General features: G+C 38.9%; 1 protein-coding gene across 1 annotated transcript in view; it reads right to left on the bottom strand.

Moving 5' to 3' along the window:
• LOC129706003 (obscurin-like) overlaps nt 1-17,992 on the bottom strand; it is a 395,075-nt gene that overhangs the window by 84,024 nt on the left and 293,059 nt on the right. The window contains 4 exon segments of the mRNA XM_055649977.1: nt 8,416-8,518; nt 11,589-11,718; nt 12,880-12,982; nt 14,354-14,521. Coding sequence (XP_055505952.1) covers nt 8,416-8,518; nt 11,589-11,718; nt 12,880-12,982; nt 14,354-14,521 — 504 coding nt within the window.

Below are 17,992 nucleotides of genomic sequence, written 5' to 3'. Positions count from 1 at the left end.
GATGTTAACATTGTGCTACGCCGCTTCGTCGATGGGCTCCAGCTACATCCCTGTCCTTGGTCAAACTCACTTACAAAGTGGTTATGCTCATGGCGCTAAGTTCAGCGCAACGGGTCCAGCGCATAAGCTGTGACTGGACAGGATGATTATATCTGCAGGAAAAATAACATTTTATGTTTACGACTTAGTCAAGCAGAGTAGACCAGGGGCATCAGGTCTCAAACTAGATTTGTTGGCATATCCCATGGACCTTCGGTTGTGTGTGGTCACACATCTACACCAGTATGTTAAGGTCACTAAGAGCCTTAGAGACTCTGAACTAGCAATATAGCCTCATAAGAAGGTATCAGTACAGACCATCTCCAGGTGGTTAAAACGGGTTCTGGCTTATACAGGAGTGAACACTGATATTTTCAAGTCTCACTCCACCAGGGCTGCAACAACATCAGCAGCAGGGTCATGGACGTTTCGCGGGACCACATCCTAGCGGCTGCAGGATGGTCAAACAAACGATCTTTCCAAACATTTTAGAACTAACCCATTGCCAGACCGGGGGTATTTGCCAACTCTATTTTAGGTTCTGTTTTATAGTTTCCTCCCAGTTGAGGGGGGTTACTATTATCATTATTTGTTCATTAAAAGCATCAACATGTCTATATCTATGTCATGCCTGAAGGCATTATTAATGTTCACTCATCATTGGTCAACTGATGTGCCATAAGTGTGTGACACATGGACTCGTTTCCACGGCATGAAATCACAGAGCTTTGAAATCTTCACGTAGTCACTCACGTGACTCCGAAGTAAAATAGTAAGATTAAACGAGAATTTACCAATTTGAAGTTTCATCTTTATTTTATGAGGAGTTACGTTGAGGGATTACGTGCCCTCCACTCCCAACCCTCCATCATAAAGGTCAGCTGGCATTCTAGTTTTCTCTAATCTTACTTTCTTTAGTTCAACAACTGTTATCTGTGATTTCACACCGCTGCTTTGAAGATTGACGCGCATGCGGGCTGGCGGGTTCTTCACGTAATCCCTCCACGTAACTCCTGATAAAATAAAGATCAAACTTCAAACTGGTAAGCTCGTTTAATCTTACTATTAGAGCATCTAATGCCACAGTTAAAAAGTGCCTATAATTTATGTTTGGGCATAAAATATCGTGCATGTGCTCACCTCACATAGTTGTTCCCATACTACAACTTTCTACAAATAGAAGTATGACTTAATTCTGAAAGTCAAGATGATGAGAAATATCACTTTAAAAAGCTCTGATGTTTCATATTATTCAGCAATTTGAAATAAACAGGATAGGGGTCTCTGTACTTATTACAACTACGATTGTCTTGATCTTTTCCCATCAGCCAGTACGCCTTTTTGAGGTGTGTCCTATTTCCCATGCCACATTATCTTACTGACTATTATTTCCAGTTATAGTTTCAAATAATTGTTTATGTTTCTGCTCTTTCTCATGAAATTTTCAAGCTAATTACATTCTACAAAAAATATAACTACAGATACTTCCTCCAATTGTTGCTATAGGATTTTATACAGGTTCTACGTTTGCCAGCATTTTATGGCACATCATACTGAACTGATATCCATTTATTAGTATTATCCTGCAGTATTTAGAGATAATCTGTGTTGCTTATTGTTCTTGAAACAAACAGAATTTTATTTTACAAGTTTTGGTTCTATTTCCACCCTATTCACACCTTCATAGCCCAATTTTGACTTTTCCTTCCCTTCTATTTCTTTACTTTTCTATCTCTGTTTCTATGCTGTCCATTACATGCTCATCATCTTTAACATCAACTTTCACGCCACCCATTTCACTTCGTGGAAGGGCATTGTCCATTCCTTTCCTTGACTTCTCCCCATCTATTCTAACTTGTTCATACGAGTCTTCCATACCACTTCTTATATATTGGCCTTTTTACTTAAGTTGAGGATTCTCCTTCACAACGGATGACAGGTCCACGATCACATCTATTCCATTCTCCATACTTCTCTCACCATTTTGATGAAAGGAAATTGACCTGGAACATTAACTCTGTTTCTCTTTTCATAGGTGGACTTGCCATCGGAGCCTGCGATCACTTGCCTGGGATCGACGCTCCAACCGTGGCCTGTGGATTTCACCATCGAGGAGCTTGCAGTCTCGGGTAGACGGATGTCGGGAAGCTCCAGAGTCGCAGGAGGTTCGACCAGCCCCAACCCGGGGTCTGATCGCCCGGCGCGGGGGAAGCTGAGATCCCCCCGAAGCGGGATGCGGAGGGCCAGACCGCCGACTACGGGAGCCAAGGTCGTCCCGTCAAAGGAAGGCTCGAGGCCCCCGACCGCGGGAGGACAAAGAAGGGAAGAGATTGAGCTTTTTTTTGCCTTCCATCACAATGAGGAATGTGGAGGAGTCGCTGTGGTGGATGTTTATGTTAAAATGTATTTTGTGTGTTTTGTTGCTTTTTATTGGTATGATTGTATGGCAAATCAAATTCCTTGTATGTTGCAAAACATACTTAGCTAATAAAGTATGATTATGATTATGATATCACCGAATATTTTGAGAACGAACTACTTTTTATTTAACATTTCCAGTATCTGAATGGAATTCAGAAAGTTTGTTCTTCCACATTTCTCCCCACACCCCCGCAATCAGTCTGAAGAAGGGTTGCAACCCCGAAATGTTATCCAGATATGCTGCCTGACTTGCTGAATTACTCCAATCATTTGTGTCTTTTTAAAACAATGTTTAGCTTTGTTTCAGCACTAATTGTACTTTTTTTTAACTTGGTTCTCCTCCTCCTGAGTCAAGTCATAACTTCAAGCCATTTTAAGGACAAGCACATAAACTCGGCTGATGCTTCAGTGCCAAATGAAAGCCATGCTGGATTTCAAGTGGTTGTAAAATACCTGCTGCCATGATGTACTGAAGAGCAGAGAAATTGTCTTGATATTGCAGCTAATTTTATATCCTTTACCTGTCACAGTCAAATAGATTAACCTATTTTTTTAATCTCTCTGCTGTCTGTGGGATCATTTTGTATACAAATAGTTTTGTATGATTTGTTTTCAGTTTTCTTTATCTAACAATCTGTAATTATTTTAATGAATCAACATTGAATTGTTAAACATTTTTAGTCAGATGATGTGCAATCTGCAACAAAATAAGCATTACAAGTTATCAATTCTGACCTCAGAAGACTATCAGAAGTCAGAATACACAGATGCAAAGTTGCCTATACCCATTCCTGAAATTTGTTATTTTATCATTTATCAAGGGCTTATTTTCAACTGAACATTGTGTTTGTAGCATTTAATCACAATGAAAAATAATCTACATAAGATTGTTCAATTAATAAAACTGGAAGCAAGTATTTCTGGAATGGGGCTTAAATGCAACTGAGACAGTTAAAGTGGCATAACTGAATAAAAAGCAGACATGAACCAAACACAAACCAAACAAAACCATGTCAGAAAATGGAATTCAATCATAGAGTATGACCATTTAATATTAAAAATACTTACTGTTTATTTTAGTTACTAATTCTGAAATAGGGCAATTAAATGCTCTTGTTAAAATACAGTGCCAATTTTTGTTTGTTTGCTGACTTATGTGGTGTGACATGGTTTTCATCACAAACAATTACATGTTAATTCATAATTCACATATTCTGAACAAAGTGGGACAATGGTGCCCTTTACTTCAGTTTAAACTTAACTCTGTTAATGCATTTCAATTTATTAACACAAATAAAATATCTGCTTTATAAAGTATCAGCTTCCCAAATTTACCAAGTCTAAATAAATTACAGGGAAAAGAACAAAAGAAGCAAAAAATGAAATATACAGATTTTAAATGAACAATTCTCATGGTAAATTTGACGTAAAGCAAGAGGTCCAATGTAAGGTAAACTTTCTGTTATCATTGCTACTTGCCAAAATGCAATTTAAATGGCTGTGCTGTTAGGTGTTTCTTCTCTTCACACCTTATTCTTTCTTAACAAGATGACTGATGATCAGAGAGAACATTTATTGATTATCAGGTACCATAATGCAGTGTTCAGAGCTCTCTTCTCACTGGTGCAACACAACACTTCATCAGTAGCTGTCTTACCTGGCAGTTATCTCAGCCTGGCACTATGCTGGGAAGGCTGGAAGATCACATTGCTCCAGGACTACTGTTTTTACAGAAATTACTCCGTTCAAATTTCCTGAAATACTCCAATAGGAGTGTTGAATTGTGAATGATGTCAGCCAGCGTGCCACTGATGTGGAAATTGTCTTGGAGTAAGAGTGACTCAAGTCTGGAAGTACCTCATCAAATTTAGAGTGATGTCAAATACCTAGAAGTAGTTGCCACTGTGTTTCATAGAATAAAATATCGATTTCAACTGCATAATGCTGTAAAGAAACAGTGTTATGCAATTGATTTTTTGTGTGTTTTTTTTGTAAATGCTGACAAACCTGCTGTCCTTTTTCACTGATTTGTTTTCCATTTTCACTTACCTGGGAAAATACCTCAATGTTTCTGCGTCAATGTATTTTCTATATTCAGGGTAGCAATATTATTTTCAAAATTATGTACTCGGGAGAAACTGTTAAAAATAAATTTCCAGTATTTGTTTCCTTTCCTACAAGAACCAATTTCCTACTAATTAAACAAATAATTATACCCAAATTACCAGGCTATCTGAATAACAAACAAAAGTATGAGAGATCGGAATGCGGATATACAGTAGTATCAACAGACTGACTTCGCTTTCTAGGCAATCCTATTTCTTTACTAAGCATAAAAAACAAATACTAGAAAAATAGTCAACCGCAAAAATTACCAGCAAATTGAATAATCACTTGTAAGTAACCAAAGCAATGTAGATGAATACTTTTCTGAAAGTCAAGGCAGAATATAAAGAACATATTTCACAATCATACAAATGGATATTGTAGCAACATTACCCCATGACTTAGGGCAAACAATAATACACCCACAGGAAGCAATACTAATTGTTAAAATACATCGCTGGCAACGTTTCCTCACTTTTGGCAAGGAGATTAACCGATGACCAATCACAAAGCAACAAGTTCTCTATTTTTATCTAGCTCAAAATCTGTTTTTAAAGTAACAACACTAAATAGCAAAAATACATTTAATTTCCTCTTTTTTCTATCTATCCACGTGTATTATCTTTGCTTTGAGTCAGTATGATTTATAGACATAGAGTCGTACAGCACTGAACCATGGCCAAACTAATCCACTCTGATCAAGATCCTCTATCTAAAAGTCAGATTTGCCCACGTTTGGCCCATATACCTCTAAACCTTTGCTATCCATGTACCTGTCAAAGTGTATTTTAAATGCTGTTATAGTATCCGCCTCAACTACCTCTTCTAGCAGCTCGTTCCAAACACCTGCCACTCTCTGAATGAAAATGTTGCCCCTTAGGATCGTATTAAAATTTGCCTCTCTCACCTTAAACATGTGAGCTCTTCTTTTTGATTCCCCAGCCTGGGTAAAAGGTTTTGTACATTCATCCTATCTATTCCCCTCATGATTTTATACATCTCTAGAAGATCAATCCTCAGCCTCCTGCGCTCCTGCCCATTCTCTCCCTTTAGCTCAGCCCCTCAAGTCCTGACAACATTCTCGTAAATCTTCTCTGCACTCTTTCCTGCTCAGGATATCTTTCTTATAGCAAAGTGACCAAAAATAAACACAGTGCTCCAAATACTTGTAATGTAACGTCCCAACTTCTACAATCAATGCCCTGATTGAGGAAGGCCAATGTACAGAAAGTCTTCTTGACCACCCTAAATACCTGTGAGGCCACTTTCAGGGAACTATGTACCTGTACTCCTAGATCCCTCTGCTCTACAACACTTTCCATGGTCATACCATTGACTGTGAACGTCCTGCCCTGGTTTGACTTCCCAAAATGCAATTCCTCGCACTTATCTGCATTAAACTCCATTAGCTATTCCTCACTCCGCTTGCCCAGCTGATTAAGAACCTACTATAATTTTTGATAACTATCTTCACTATCTATTATAACAACCAACATTTAGTGTCACCTGCAAACTTACTAATCATAATCAGTCTGAAGAAGGATCTCGACCCGAAACGTCGCCCCTTCCTTCTCTCCAGAGATGCCGCCAGTCCCGCCGAGTTACTCCAGTATTTTGTCTACCTTCGATTTAAGCCAGCATCTGTAGTTCTTAAAACTTACTTAAAATCAAAAATCTATCAATCTCCGCTTTAAAAATATTCAATGAGTTGGCCTCCACAGCCATGCTCTGTTGTAATGAATTCCATAGATCCATTACCATTCTAAAGATATGTCCCTTTTATTCTGAGGATATGCCTTCTGGTCCACTACTTGAAACATATTCTCCACGTCCACTCTATTGTGGGCTTTCGTTATTTGGTTGATTTCATATAGATCTTCCCTCATCCGTCTAAACTCTGGCGAGTACAGGCCCAGAGCCATCAAACACTCCTCATATGCCCCAACAAATCATCAGCCAACAGTTTTTGGTATTGATGATTATATTTAACAATGACTGATTGGGAAAAATGAAGTGGGCTGTGGAAGCTCCTTTGCTGATTGCATTTAACACAGATTTACAGATATTGAAGGAATTTAGTATGAAAATGTTAAGGCATAGATGCATTAACAGCGGAAAGGACTACCTCAGTTTGTTTATCTTGCATTCTTATGAATTAAATTGACTTGAGTGCCCTCCAATTATGATCACTGATAGGAAAGTAAGTTATGAGTCAGGAGTCATAGAGTAACACAGCACAGATACAGCCCCTTTCGGCCAACCTGTCCATGCAATTCAAGATTCACATTTAAGTTTGTTTCATTTTCTTGTATTTGGCTCATATCCCTCTAAATCTTTCCGTTCCACGTACCTGTCCAAATGTCTTTTAACTATACTGAAGCCTGCTTCTGGCAGGGAAGATTTCAGCTACTTTGCAACAGTTTCCATATTGATTTATATCCATCCTTCAAAGCATTTAATTTTAGTTTTATTAGCTCTAAAACATTCTGGGTGGGGTGGCTGTTGTCTCACCACTGGCAAATTTGCTCATCCATTTGATCTTATATTTCCTCTCTAAACCTCTCCACTTTCATTTACTTTTAAGACCCTCCTTAAAATATGTCTCAGACACAGCTTCTATTTTCTATTTAAACGTGTAAATTATTTCCCGATTGTGCATTTGTACAACATGTTGAGGTATTTTTCTGTGCATATACACACTATAAATATTCTTATTTACAATTACTCAGATAATAAAGCAGTCAATTATCACAAATAGCAATAGCTCAACTGAATACATACTTTGATGAGTGAATGTCAAATAACATTTGACAACACATACAATGCTGCATTTTCACACAAAAAACTTACAAAGTCACTCATTCTCTTCCTGACTAACAGAGCACACTCAAGGACTGGGTTTTCCGACTAAGACCTGACTTGCCAAAATCTTTCAACCATTCATAAAGCATATATCAGGAATATGTTGGTTTACTCGTCATTAGTCTTAATGAGTAAAACTAGAACAACATCTAAAAAGCTTATCACAATCCAGGACAAAACAATCCCTTTGACCAGCAACCTATCAGCAATTTAAGTATTCTATATCTGCATCACCAGTATGCTATGGGGCCAAAGAAAATCTTCATGATGAACACCATTTGCAGAATGTGCTGCAAAGGTTTATTCGACTGAACTATGAAAACTTTCCACCTTTATGCCTATACATGTTCAATGTTCTTGCTTCTTAAGGGACAAGGTGGAGGAAAGCAAAGAATAATGAGGAAAGTGAAGAGACAAGAGAGAGTGGGGAGAGGGACCACAGGACGAGAGGAGGATATGTTGATAAAAAAGGGGAATGATAGTTCATGCAGTGTTGTGGAGGAGGACAGGAAGAGGAAGGAAAGCTTCAAAAGGAATTGACATGGAGAAGGTGTTTCCGTCAGTGGGAGGTAGTGGGAACATAATGGTTTAAAAGAGTGGCAGAAATTCTTGGAGCTTCTTCCTCAAAGTGGTCATAAGCCTCATTTCTGTGTCCTCCGTCCTACAGGTACGAGGTGGTTCAGTTCCTGACATGCGTCGTAATTCTACCCTGACTGCAAACTGGTTGCCTCCTCTTAATTTATGTCTCTTTTAAATAAGATTGGTGGAACAATATATTATTTGCTGATAATTTATATGACAAGATACTGCTTTACCAATATTGAATTTCATCCATGTTATTTAGTTTTAAAAGTCTATGAACACAACAATCCAACCACAACTGATTGACCTCACTTCTCGACAAATACAACAGCTTCTGAACAAATATATATTTTGAATTCATCAGCTCCCAGAACTGTGTCTGCATAGCAAAATTAGGTAACTTACCTTCAATCATGACAATTTGATTATCTTTCTTTTCTGGTATTACAACAGGAACCTGAAGATACAACTCTGCAACATCTCTGGCTGTGCCCAGTTTGTTTGTAATCTATTATTAAAAGAAGCAACAATTCAGATTTACAAACCTAAAGGTAGATTACGACTGTTCCTCTGGCGCACAAGTTAAATTTTCTTGGGGTACTTTCTTTTCTATGAAAGAACATTATTTGAAGAAATGTGTCTGAGTGTTTGACTACAACATTTTAGTGGATTTGTTTTTATCTTTATTGAGCAACACACCATGGATTTGGTGGAGCATAAATCACTTTAATGGCCCAAAGTTTTATAGGTCAAGAAGCTTCTGGTGGCAGCAGATTGATTTCAAGCGATTCAGAATTTGGGATGGAATCCAGATCTTTCAGATTTCCATCTCTCTTTTTTTTTTTTTTTTAATATTTTATTTTATTAGAAGTAAGTACAGTCATATGGCACCAAAGTGCCTAATATATATTTTCATAATACATTTTATGTACAACTTTTTTTTTTTTTTTTTTGTTACATTGAAAAAAGATGAGAATAAGAAAAAGAAGTTAGATAGTAAATGATAGAAAGATGTGAAATATATAGTGTGTGAAGAAAGAAAACGAGTAAATGAAGAAAGTTGAGAGAGAAAATAGTGAAAAGAAAAGGAGATCATTATTTATAATCTTGACCAACCCTCGTCCAGTCCTGAAACAGTTATTTTTTACAATTGTGTTGCACCATATGATTCCAAAAAAAAACGACGAATGGAGACCAACTCGTTATGAATTGGTCTGATTTATCCATTAGGAGGAATCGCATTTCCTCAAGATGAGCGGTGTCCAACATACTTGCAATCCACATTTTAAGCGTTGGTATTGATGTACCCTTCCAAAATTTAAGTATTAATTTTTTTGCTATTATTAAACCATAGTTAAGGAATAGATTTTGAGATGAGTTCAATTTATTCCCATCTTCCATTACACCAAATATAATCATTTCAGTATTAGGTTCCATTCTCGTCTTGAATAATTTTGTAAGTATTTCAAAAATATCATTCCAAAATCTATAAAGTTTTATGCAGGAAACTAAGGAGTGTGTTATAGTTGCCTTTTGGGCTAGACATTTATCACAAGTGGCGGATATATTTGGATAAAATTTGTTCAATCTTGTTTTTGAATAATATAATCTATGTACAATTTTAAATTGAATTAGATTATGTCTTACATTAATTGAACATTTGTGAATATATATCAGGTATTTTTCCCATTTAACCTTCGTAATTTTTATCATTAATTCCCGTTCCCACTCTTCTCTAAGTACCTCTGTCGATGGTAGGTCTATATTTAGAATACTATTATATAAATAGGATATTAATTTTTGTGAGTCAGCTTCAATATTCATTGCTTCTTCCAATAAGTCAGGAGTTACTTTTTGATATCCTTGTATATATTTTTTCACAAAGTCGCAAATCTGAAGATATTTAAAATATTGGTTGTTTTTCAATTTAAATTTTAATTGTAGTTGTTGGAATGATAGTAGGTTTCCCATTTCGTACATATCCCTGATCCTTCTAATTCCGAGACTTTCCCATTGGTTATATGTCTTATCAATAAGAGATGGTTTAAATAAAGGGTTATTCGCAATTGGCATTAACAGTGATAGATTTCTTAATTTTAAAGATAATTTTATTTGTTTCCAAATTCTTATTGTACCATATATAATTGGGTTCTTATATATTGTGTTATTCAGTTTTTTTGGGGAAAAGAGGATCGTTCCTATATTACAAGGATGGCCATCTCTCAATAGCATCAGTAGAACTTCTGTTACTTTTAGAAACAGGCCCATACATGCTCACACAAAAGAGAACACAAATGCCTCAGTGTGCCAGATATAAGGAAAATATTTTATCTTTTAGAGTATGGAATTGGGATGTCATGTTGCAGCTGTACAAAATATCAATCAGACTGCATTTGAAGTATCATGTACAATTCAGGTTGCCACAATACAGGAAGGATGTGATAGCAGTAGGAAAGGTGCAGAGAAGATTCACCAGGATGTTCCCTGGTATGGAGGGCTTTAAGGAGACTGGATTTATTCTCACTGGAATGTGGGAGACTGAGAGATAACCTTAAAGAGGTTTATCAAATTATGAGGGGCATAGGGTGTACAGTCAGAGTATTTCTTCCGGGGTGAGGGGAATATGAAACTAGCAGGCATACATTTAAGATGAGAAATGGACATTTAAAGGAGATCTGAGGGGCTTGTTTTCAGTTCAAGCTTTTGTACTGTATGTTTTGGTGCTCTTTCTTGTGATTTAATCACAATATTTAAAAAAAAGTTTTATTAAATACAAGTTGTGCAACAATAATGACTGAAATGACAAGTTCATATTTCAAGATTAAAATAAGCAAGACCTATTAAGGTCCTAAATGCAGGAGAAGCTGAATACTACCATTGAAGCACTAAATGGGGTGGAAGATTGCAACCTTCACATGGTCCGCCCTGTTTTGACGAATGCAATCAACCCGGCGTGCACAATCAAATAAGTTCAAATAGAACAAGTTGTCCTACAACTTTAGACTGTGCACGCCCTACGCAAGAAGAAGAAGAAGAAGAAGAAGAAGCATTACATAATGTTCAATATCAACTTATAAATAAAGATAACTGATGTGTGTTGTCTTGGTTAGAACCGACAATGTATTTGTTTAGAGTCACTGCCTCTATTCTATTACAAGGATTTAGTAACAGTTTAATTTACAACCTTTACTAAAATTAATATTCAAACAAAATAAATCGCCAGAAAATGAAACTATTTTTCGCACTAAAAAGAGATATTTGCATATGTGCTTGCATGTCTCTATTGCCAATGTTGTTCGGCTTTATTATTAAAACACCTCGAGACAGAAGTACCTTCAGATGTAATATTCAACCATTCGACCTCAGTGAGCTCAAAATGCTGTCTTAGGTTTACCCATACATTGCTGAAACATTAAACTTGATTTAGAAGAATCCTTTACGTATAGAATGGTAAAATTGTTCAGGATATAATTATTTGATCAATTTGTCTATGTCATAGAAATATGGTTTTGCTAATGAATACTAACATTGTTGAATAGTCTTAAAACTTTATAATAAGCTTTTTTTGACATACTCACTTCACATTCATAGACTCCAAGGTCATTTCTTTCTGTGTTTTTGATGGCTAGCATCGCAACTCCAAACTGTGAGTCAAAGAAAGTCTGGTACTTTGCTTTATTTGTTAGTGGTGAGCCACCAGTACTCCATCTTCAAAAAGAACAGAACTAATTGAAAATCACAGCTGCCGGAAGGAGAAAACTTCAAAAACATTAATTTTAATGTTTCAAAATTGTATTTAATGAAAAATAAGTTGTTTGAAATTGAAAGAACAGTAAATCTCTTAAATTTGCAGGCAGGTCAATAATTAACCAGAATTCGATCAGTCTGTATTCCATTCCATTCAGAAAGTGTCAACAAACTTCAAATTAAATTAAACCTGTGTCTGCACATTGAGAGACTACCCTATATTCCTGTCAGCTATGGCTCTGAAAGATTCCACAGGTCCTTGTATGCGCAGAACAGCTATGTATCTTTTGTGGACTACACCAGTAATTGATCTGGGAACTTTATTACATTGCAGTTTAGAAGTTTCTCTGTCAGAGACAGCAACCTCTTAACCTATATTCAGGACCTGATTTATGTATCTAATCTTCTTCAAGGCAGTGGCAGAGTATTGTGTTGAAATAACTGTGACTCCTGGAGGATGGGGGTATTTTATCGTGTCAGTCTGATCGCATACTCAAAAGGTGTCATATTGGAAAATATGATGAATAATAAATTATCTACGGTATCCAAATGCCTGAAACCAACAACTGATTTAATTGATTTAATACAATAATGGAGGCATGGAAACACTGAATAGCAAAGTGAGCGGGAGAAATTATTGCTAGAAGAGAGAGCAAAATGACAGAGAAAAATAGCTTATTGTTAATAGGACCAGCAATCAGAAGCAATAGTAACCTGGAGAGGAATACCCAAGGAAAAGGATGGTGTGTGTGTGTGTGTGTGTGTGTGTGTGCGCATGTGGGGAGGGGCAGGGTAAGATTGCATGGAAGGACGCTTGTCAGGCAGAAAAAGGCTATTAACAGCCGTTGAGATTGCAGTGAAGATGCTATTTACTATTTTTACTTTAAATAAAGGGGTACCAAAGACACATGAGACAACTCTTGGAGATCATAACAGACATGATCAAAAAGGCAAATTTCATGATTTTATTAGGTGTCTTCCGAGTAAGAAAGCTCAGGGAAGAGGGATAGTGCCAAAGGAAAATATTATGAAGCTACTTTCCAAACACAAAGCGTCATTTAAAGAAAGAGTTTTAAATCAAGCAAAGAAAAAAATGACAGGCTTTTAAAAAGTAAACTTTACCTTATCTGAGGAGCCGGTGCAGCTTCAATAGTGCATGCAAACTGTGTATCTTCATTCTCTACAAACGGAATGTTTCTAAGATGGCTTACAAACCTTGGAGGCACTGGAAATTAAGGTAATAATTTCAATTGATACTGTGAAAGCTCATAAAAATGGGTTTATTAGAATTTATATTATTAAGCAAGCAAACAAACTTAATGAGTTTAACTTAAATTTTTTAAATTGCTTTAAAAAAAAACCTAAGTTATTGAAAAATTAGGACCCAGAAACTGGTTTGTGTAGAAAAACAATTCTTGAATTAAATGGGTATGCTCAAGGTATACTTGATGTTAGGCTGTGTAGCTTAACCATGTGAGACTGACAAGCTGAGGTTAACTTTTGGATGTTCTAACATCACTGATTAATACCAGTCACCCTCTCAACATCACTAAATATTAGTAACCATCCTCAAGTTTGTTCTGGAAGAGACAGGAGAGGTTGATGGAGACTTCATTGCAAATGCCTTGGATCCAGGCGTGGCCTATACCTTTTCCCAACCACACATTCATCTAAGTGGTGAAAGTGGAAAGATAGGAACCTGAGGAGCAACATTTTCACACGTTTGGATATATGGAACGAGCTGCCAGAGGGGGTAGTTGAGGCAGGTACTATAACAACATTTAAAAGACATTTAGACAGGTACATGGACAGGAAAGGTTTAGATGGATATGGGGCAATCATGGGCAGGTGGGACTAATGTAGATGGGGCATCTTGGTCAGCATGGGCGTTGGGCCAAAGGGCCTGTTTTCATGTTGTATGGCTCGATAGCTCTAATTTTACTTTTGAAAAGAGTTCTTTCTCAGGGAAGTATTTAGTGATTTGATTTAAGATTGTGTTTGAGCTACATACAGATACAGATTTTTCAGAACCTATCTATCTTACTGTCAATTGTAACAAAAACAGACATTGTTCAAAAACTCAGTTTGTAAGACAGGATGTGGAAAGAGAAATAAAGTTAAAGTTTGAGGATAAAGACACTTTGGGCATCTAACAAAAGATCTTCGGCCTGAAATGAAATCTGTTTCCAGTGATGCTGTCTCACCTGATGAGTTTTACTAACATTTCCTGATTTTATTTTGATTTTCATTACCATCAAGTCAATATCTTAAAGAGGATTTGAAAATAAACGTTATATGCCATATCAAAACTCTAATCAAAAACGAGAGCACTACCATATTCTATGCTCTTCACATCTAAGGCATCATCTGAATTCAGATGGTTTAGTTATGCTTTGTGCAGGACAAATACATTTTTTCTATTATTGAGAATGTATGGGTAAAACTATAATTTATAACTAATTTTTAGCCAGCAGTTGGCCATGCTTGGGGGAAAATCCCTCCCAAAAATGTTTTTTATTTACATCAGAAAAATAAATTTAAATAATGCATTTACATTCATTAAAAAAAAGACTTCTGGTAGATTGCAATTAAATACCTTGAACAATAATCTTTCCAAGTGTATTGGCATGCCCAGCAACACTGGCTGCATAACACATATATTGACCGGAATCAGCAGCATTTAGCGTGTCCAAGATCAATGTGCAGGAACCATCTTCATCCTCGATAATAATGTGATGTCGGTCAATCTCCACGAGTTTTCCATCTAGTGAAAACAACATGAATATGCTCAGAGGAATTAGTGACATTTTTCTGCAGTTTTCATTATAATATCAACAGATATCCACAATCCAGCAGGAAAAAGTAAATTATGTTGATTAACCATCTGGCTTTGATTTAAAAAAATAAAATAAATCTTTAGCTATGTATACACGGGACATAGACATCACTGGAAAATCCAACATTTAATCCCGAATCCTTAATACCCTTGAAAAGGTACTGGTGATCATCCTTCTCAAGTAAGGTAAAGGTAATCCCAAGGTGCCCAAGAACTAACAGTGTAGAGGGAAGGTTGCCAGTATAAAGAGGAAAGAAGAAGTGGTGAGAGGGGCAAATGGGTGATTATCCTCCTTCACCCTTCCTCGATCTACCAATCACCCACTGACACCAGTCTCACCACAAATGCTGCTTGGGCCACTAAGTTTCTCTAATAGATTACTGCTACCATTAATTCTGGACAACCCCAACATCCTTTTTGAATCAAATCTGAGCAGGTTTGATGGAGATTAAAACTGCTAACAACACTCAAGATGCGAGTTCATTAATGCATTAATGCATTTTCCTCACAGGATTGTGTTTTCAAGAACTAGAGGGAACTTAAGAGAGTGTAACAACTGGAGAGGGATTACAATTCTATCAATTCCAAGCAAGATTCTGGCAAAGATTATTATACAAAGTATCTCAGAAGTACTAGACAAATAGCTCAGGAAAGAACAGGCAGGATTTTGTGGTTGGAGGGGATGCATTGGCCAGATATTTGCCCTTCATAACATTATAGACAGTGAACAGAGTGGCAGAGACAGATATACATCAACTTTCTTGATTTCGAGAAAGCATTTGACAGCATCCACCGAGACAGCCGCTGGGGCACACTACGAATGTATGGGATCCCACAGCATATGGTCGGTCATTAAGAGCTTCTACGCCAACTTCTCTTGCAGAGTGGGGAACAGTAACCACACATTGCAGTTGAAGACAGGAGTCTGACAAGGGTGTGTGATGTCGGCGCTACTCTTCAATATTGTTATTGACTGGGTGATGCGTCAGACAATCGAAGACCAAGCAAGTGGCATACCATGGGCCCTCTTCTCAGCATTGGAAGACCTTGATTTTGCTGATGACTTGGGTCTGGTCTCCCACACTCACAAGCACATACAGGAAAAAACATCCCGTCTCAGTGACTTTGCACAATAAATTGGCCTGAAGATAAACCAGAAAACATCTGAAGTAATGACACTAAACATCCAAAACCCCTTGACAATCCAAGTGAATGGAAACGATCTTCCCATAACTGAGGAGTTTACCTATCTTGGTAGCAAAGTCAGACACGATGGCGGAGCACACAATGACATCAAGAACCAGCTAAACAAGGCTAGGAATGTTTTCAGAATGCTAAACAATGTTTGGAGATCCAAGCAATACAGCACCAAGAACAATCTGAATTTACACCAGAGCTGTGTCCTCTCCACCATCCTATATGGCTCGGAATGCTGGAGAACAGTGAGCGGTCTTCCATACTAAGAACCTGAAAAGAATCCTTAGAATATTTTGGCCAAAACACCATATCCAACCAAGCTCAATGACAACAAGAGAGCATGGACACCATCATCACAAGAAGGCGCTGGAACTGGATTGGCCTAATACTGAGAAGAGAACCAGACGGCATCCCAAGAATAGCCCTGCACTGGACAGCGGAAGGGAAAAGAAAAAGAGGAAGACCCAAAATAACCTGCCGTCGAAATGTAGAGGAGGAAATTAAAACAATGGACCTGACCTGGGGTAGTGTCCAGAAGCTAGCCCAGAACAGACAGGAGTGGAGGACCTTTGTTGCTGCCCTACATGCCAGGAGGCATAATAGCCAGTAAGTAAGAAAGTAAGTACATGTGCACAACCTTTTATCCATATTCCAAATAACGAAAAGCTCCGAAAGCTCCGAATAGCGAACATTTTTTCGGTCCTTGAAGAAAGGTCCTTGAAGACGTTCACCGAGGGCGGCCCACTGAGGTGACAGCGGAACCTCCGGTCGGTCCTCGAAGAAAGGGGAACTAAATCCCCATTCATAAAAGAGAAGGTGAGGGTATATTGCGCGGGAGGGTTAATAATTGACAATCTGCTGCTGCCTGCCCGCTGAGTTAAAAAGTTCCCACTGTAGACTCACGATACACAGTATATCGTGAGTCTTGCGTGGGAACTTTTTAACTCAGCAGGCAGGCAGCAGCAGATTGTCGCTCTCTTCAGTTTCACCCCACCTACACCCCTCTGCTTCCCGGCCATGTGTGTGACCCCTTCCCTCCCCTCTCCAGCTCCCCGCCCATTGCACCGGCGCGGGGGCTTTGCACTGTCTTCACGTCGGTGATGCCAGCAGGTCAGTGCCAGTCACCGGAGACGTCAGGACCAACGGGACACCGACCCCCAGGCCCACTGCAAGCACGGAGATCCCAGAGACCCACAGCCAGCAGCAGCCCAGCCCCGTTCCAACTCCAGAGGAACACGCTCCCCGTAGGGACAGAAGCTGATGGTGTGCAAGGTACGTCTTGTTCTTGGGGTTGCGGATGAGGGGGCGCAGCTCGGGCTGTGGGCGAACTGCCACTTGTCGCTGTAGCGGCCCATCGGGGAGCGGGTTCCTGTTGGTCCTGACGTCTCCGGCTACCCCCCTGGACAGGAGCTGAGAGACGTCAGGACCACCAGAAGCCACTCCCCGATGGGCCGCTATGGCGACAAGTGGCAGTTCGGCCATAGCCCGAGCTGCGCCCCCTCATCGGGACACCGACCCCCAGGCCCACTGCAAGCACGGAGATCCCAGATCAGCAACTCCAGCCCAGCCCCGCTCCAACTCCAGAGGAACACGCTCCCCGTAGGGGCAGAAGCTGATGGTGTGCAAGTACGCATTGTTCTTGGGGTGGCGCAGCTCGGGCTGTGGGCGAACTGCCACTTATCGCCGTAGCGGCCCATCGGGGAGTGGATTCCTCTGGAGTTGGAGGGACAGGGAGACACAGCGGCTTTTGAGAATGGTGGGCAATCACTTCCAAAGTTCTGCCCACACAGTCAGTACACCTCTCCTACACTTGTCTCCCGCACTAAGATCATCTCGCAGAGAATGATCCCAGCCTAACCCTCCCTATTCTCTCCTATTCTGCAAGAAAAAACTACATTGAAGACTCAAACTCGCGATCGAGTAACTGCCGGGATCGAGGCGCAAACTCGCGACCTTGCGGATATGAGCCGAGCACTCTACCACTGAGCCAGCCGTTAAAATCTACGCTAAAAATCTTCCATTCCGAAAGCCGAAAAATTCCGAATTACGAAAAGTGTCCGGTCCCAAGGCTTTCGGATAAAAGGTTGTGCACCTGTTGTGGGTGCATAGAGCATGCTGCCAGGAAGGCTGGCGCAAGCAAATACGATAGCAATGTTTAAGAAGCATTTAGACAGGTACATGAACAGACAGTGAATACAGGGA

Source organism: Leucoraja erinacea, chromosome 2 (assembly GCF_028641065.1).
Source record: "Leucoraja erinacea ecotype New England chromosome 2, Leri_hhj_1, whole genome shotgun sequence".
Taxonomy (NCBI): domain Eukaryota; kingdom Metazoa; phylum Chordata; class Chondrichthyes; order Rajiformes; family Rajidae; genus Leucoraja; species Leucoraja erinaceus.
Note: the sequence above shows the minus strand (reverse complement) of the source record. Positions and strands in the feature narration are given on the sequence as shown.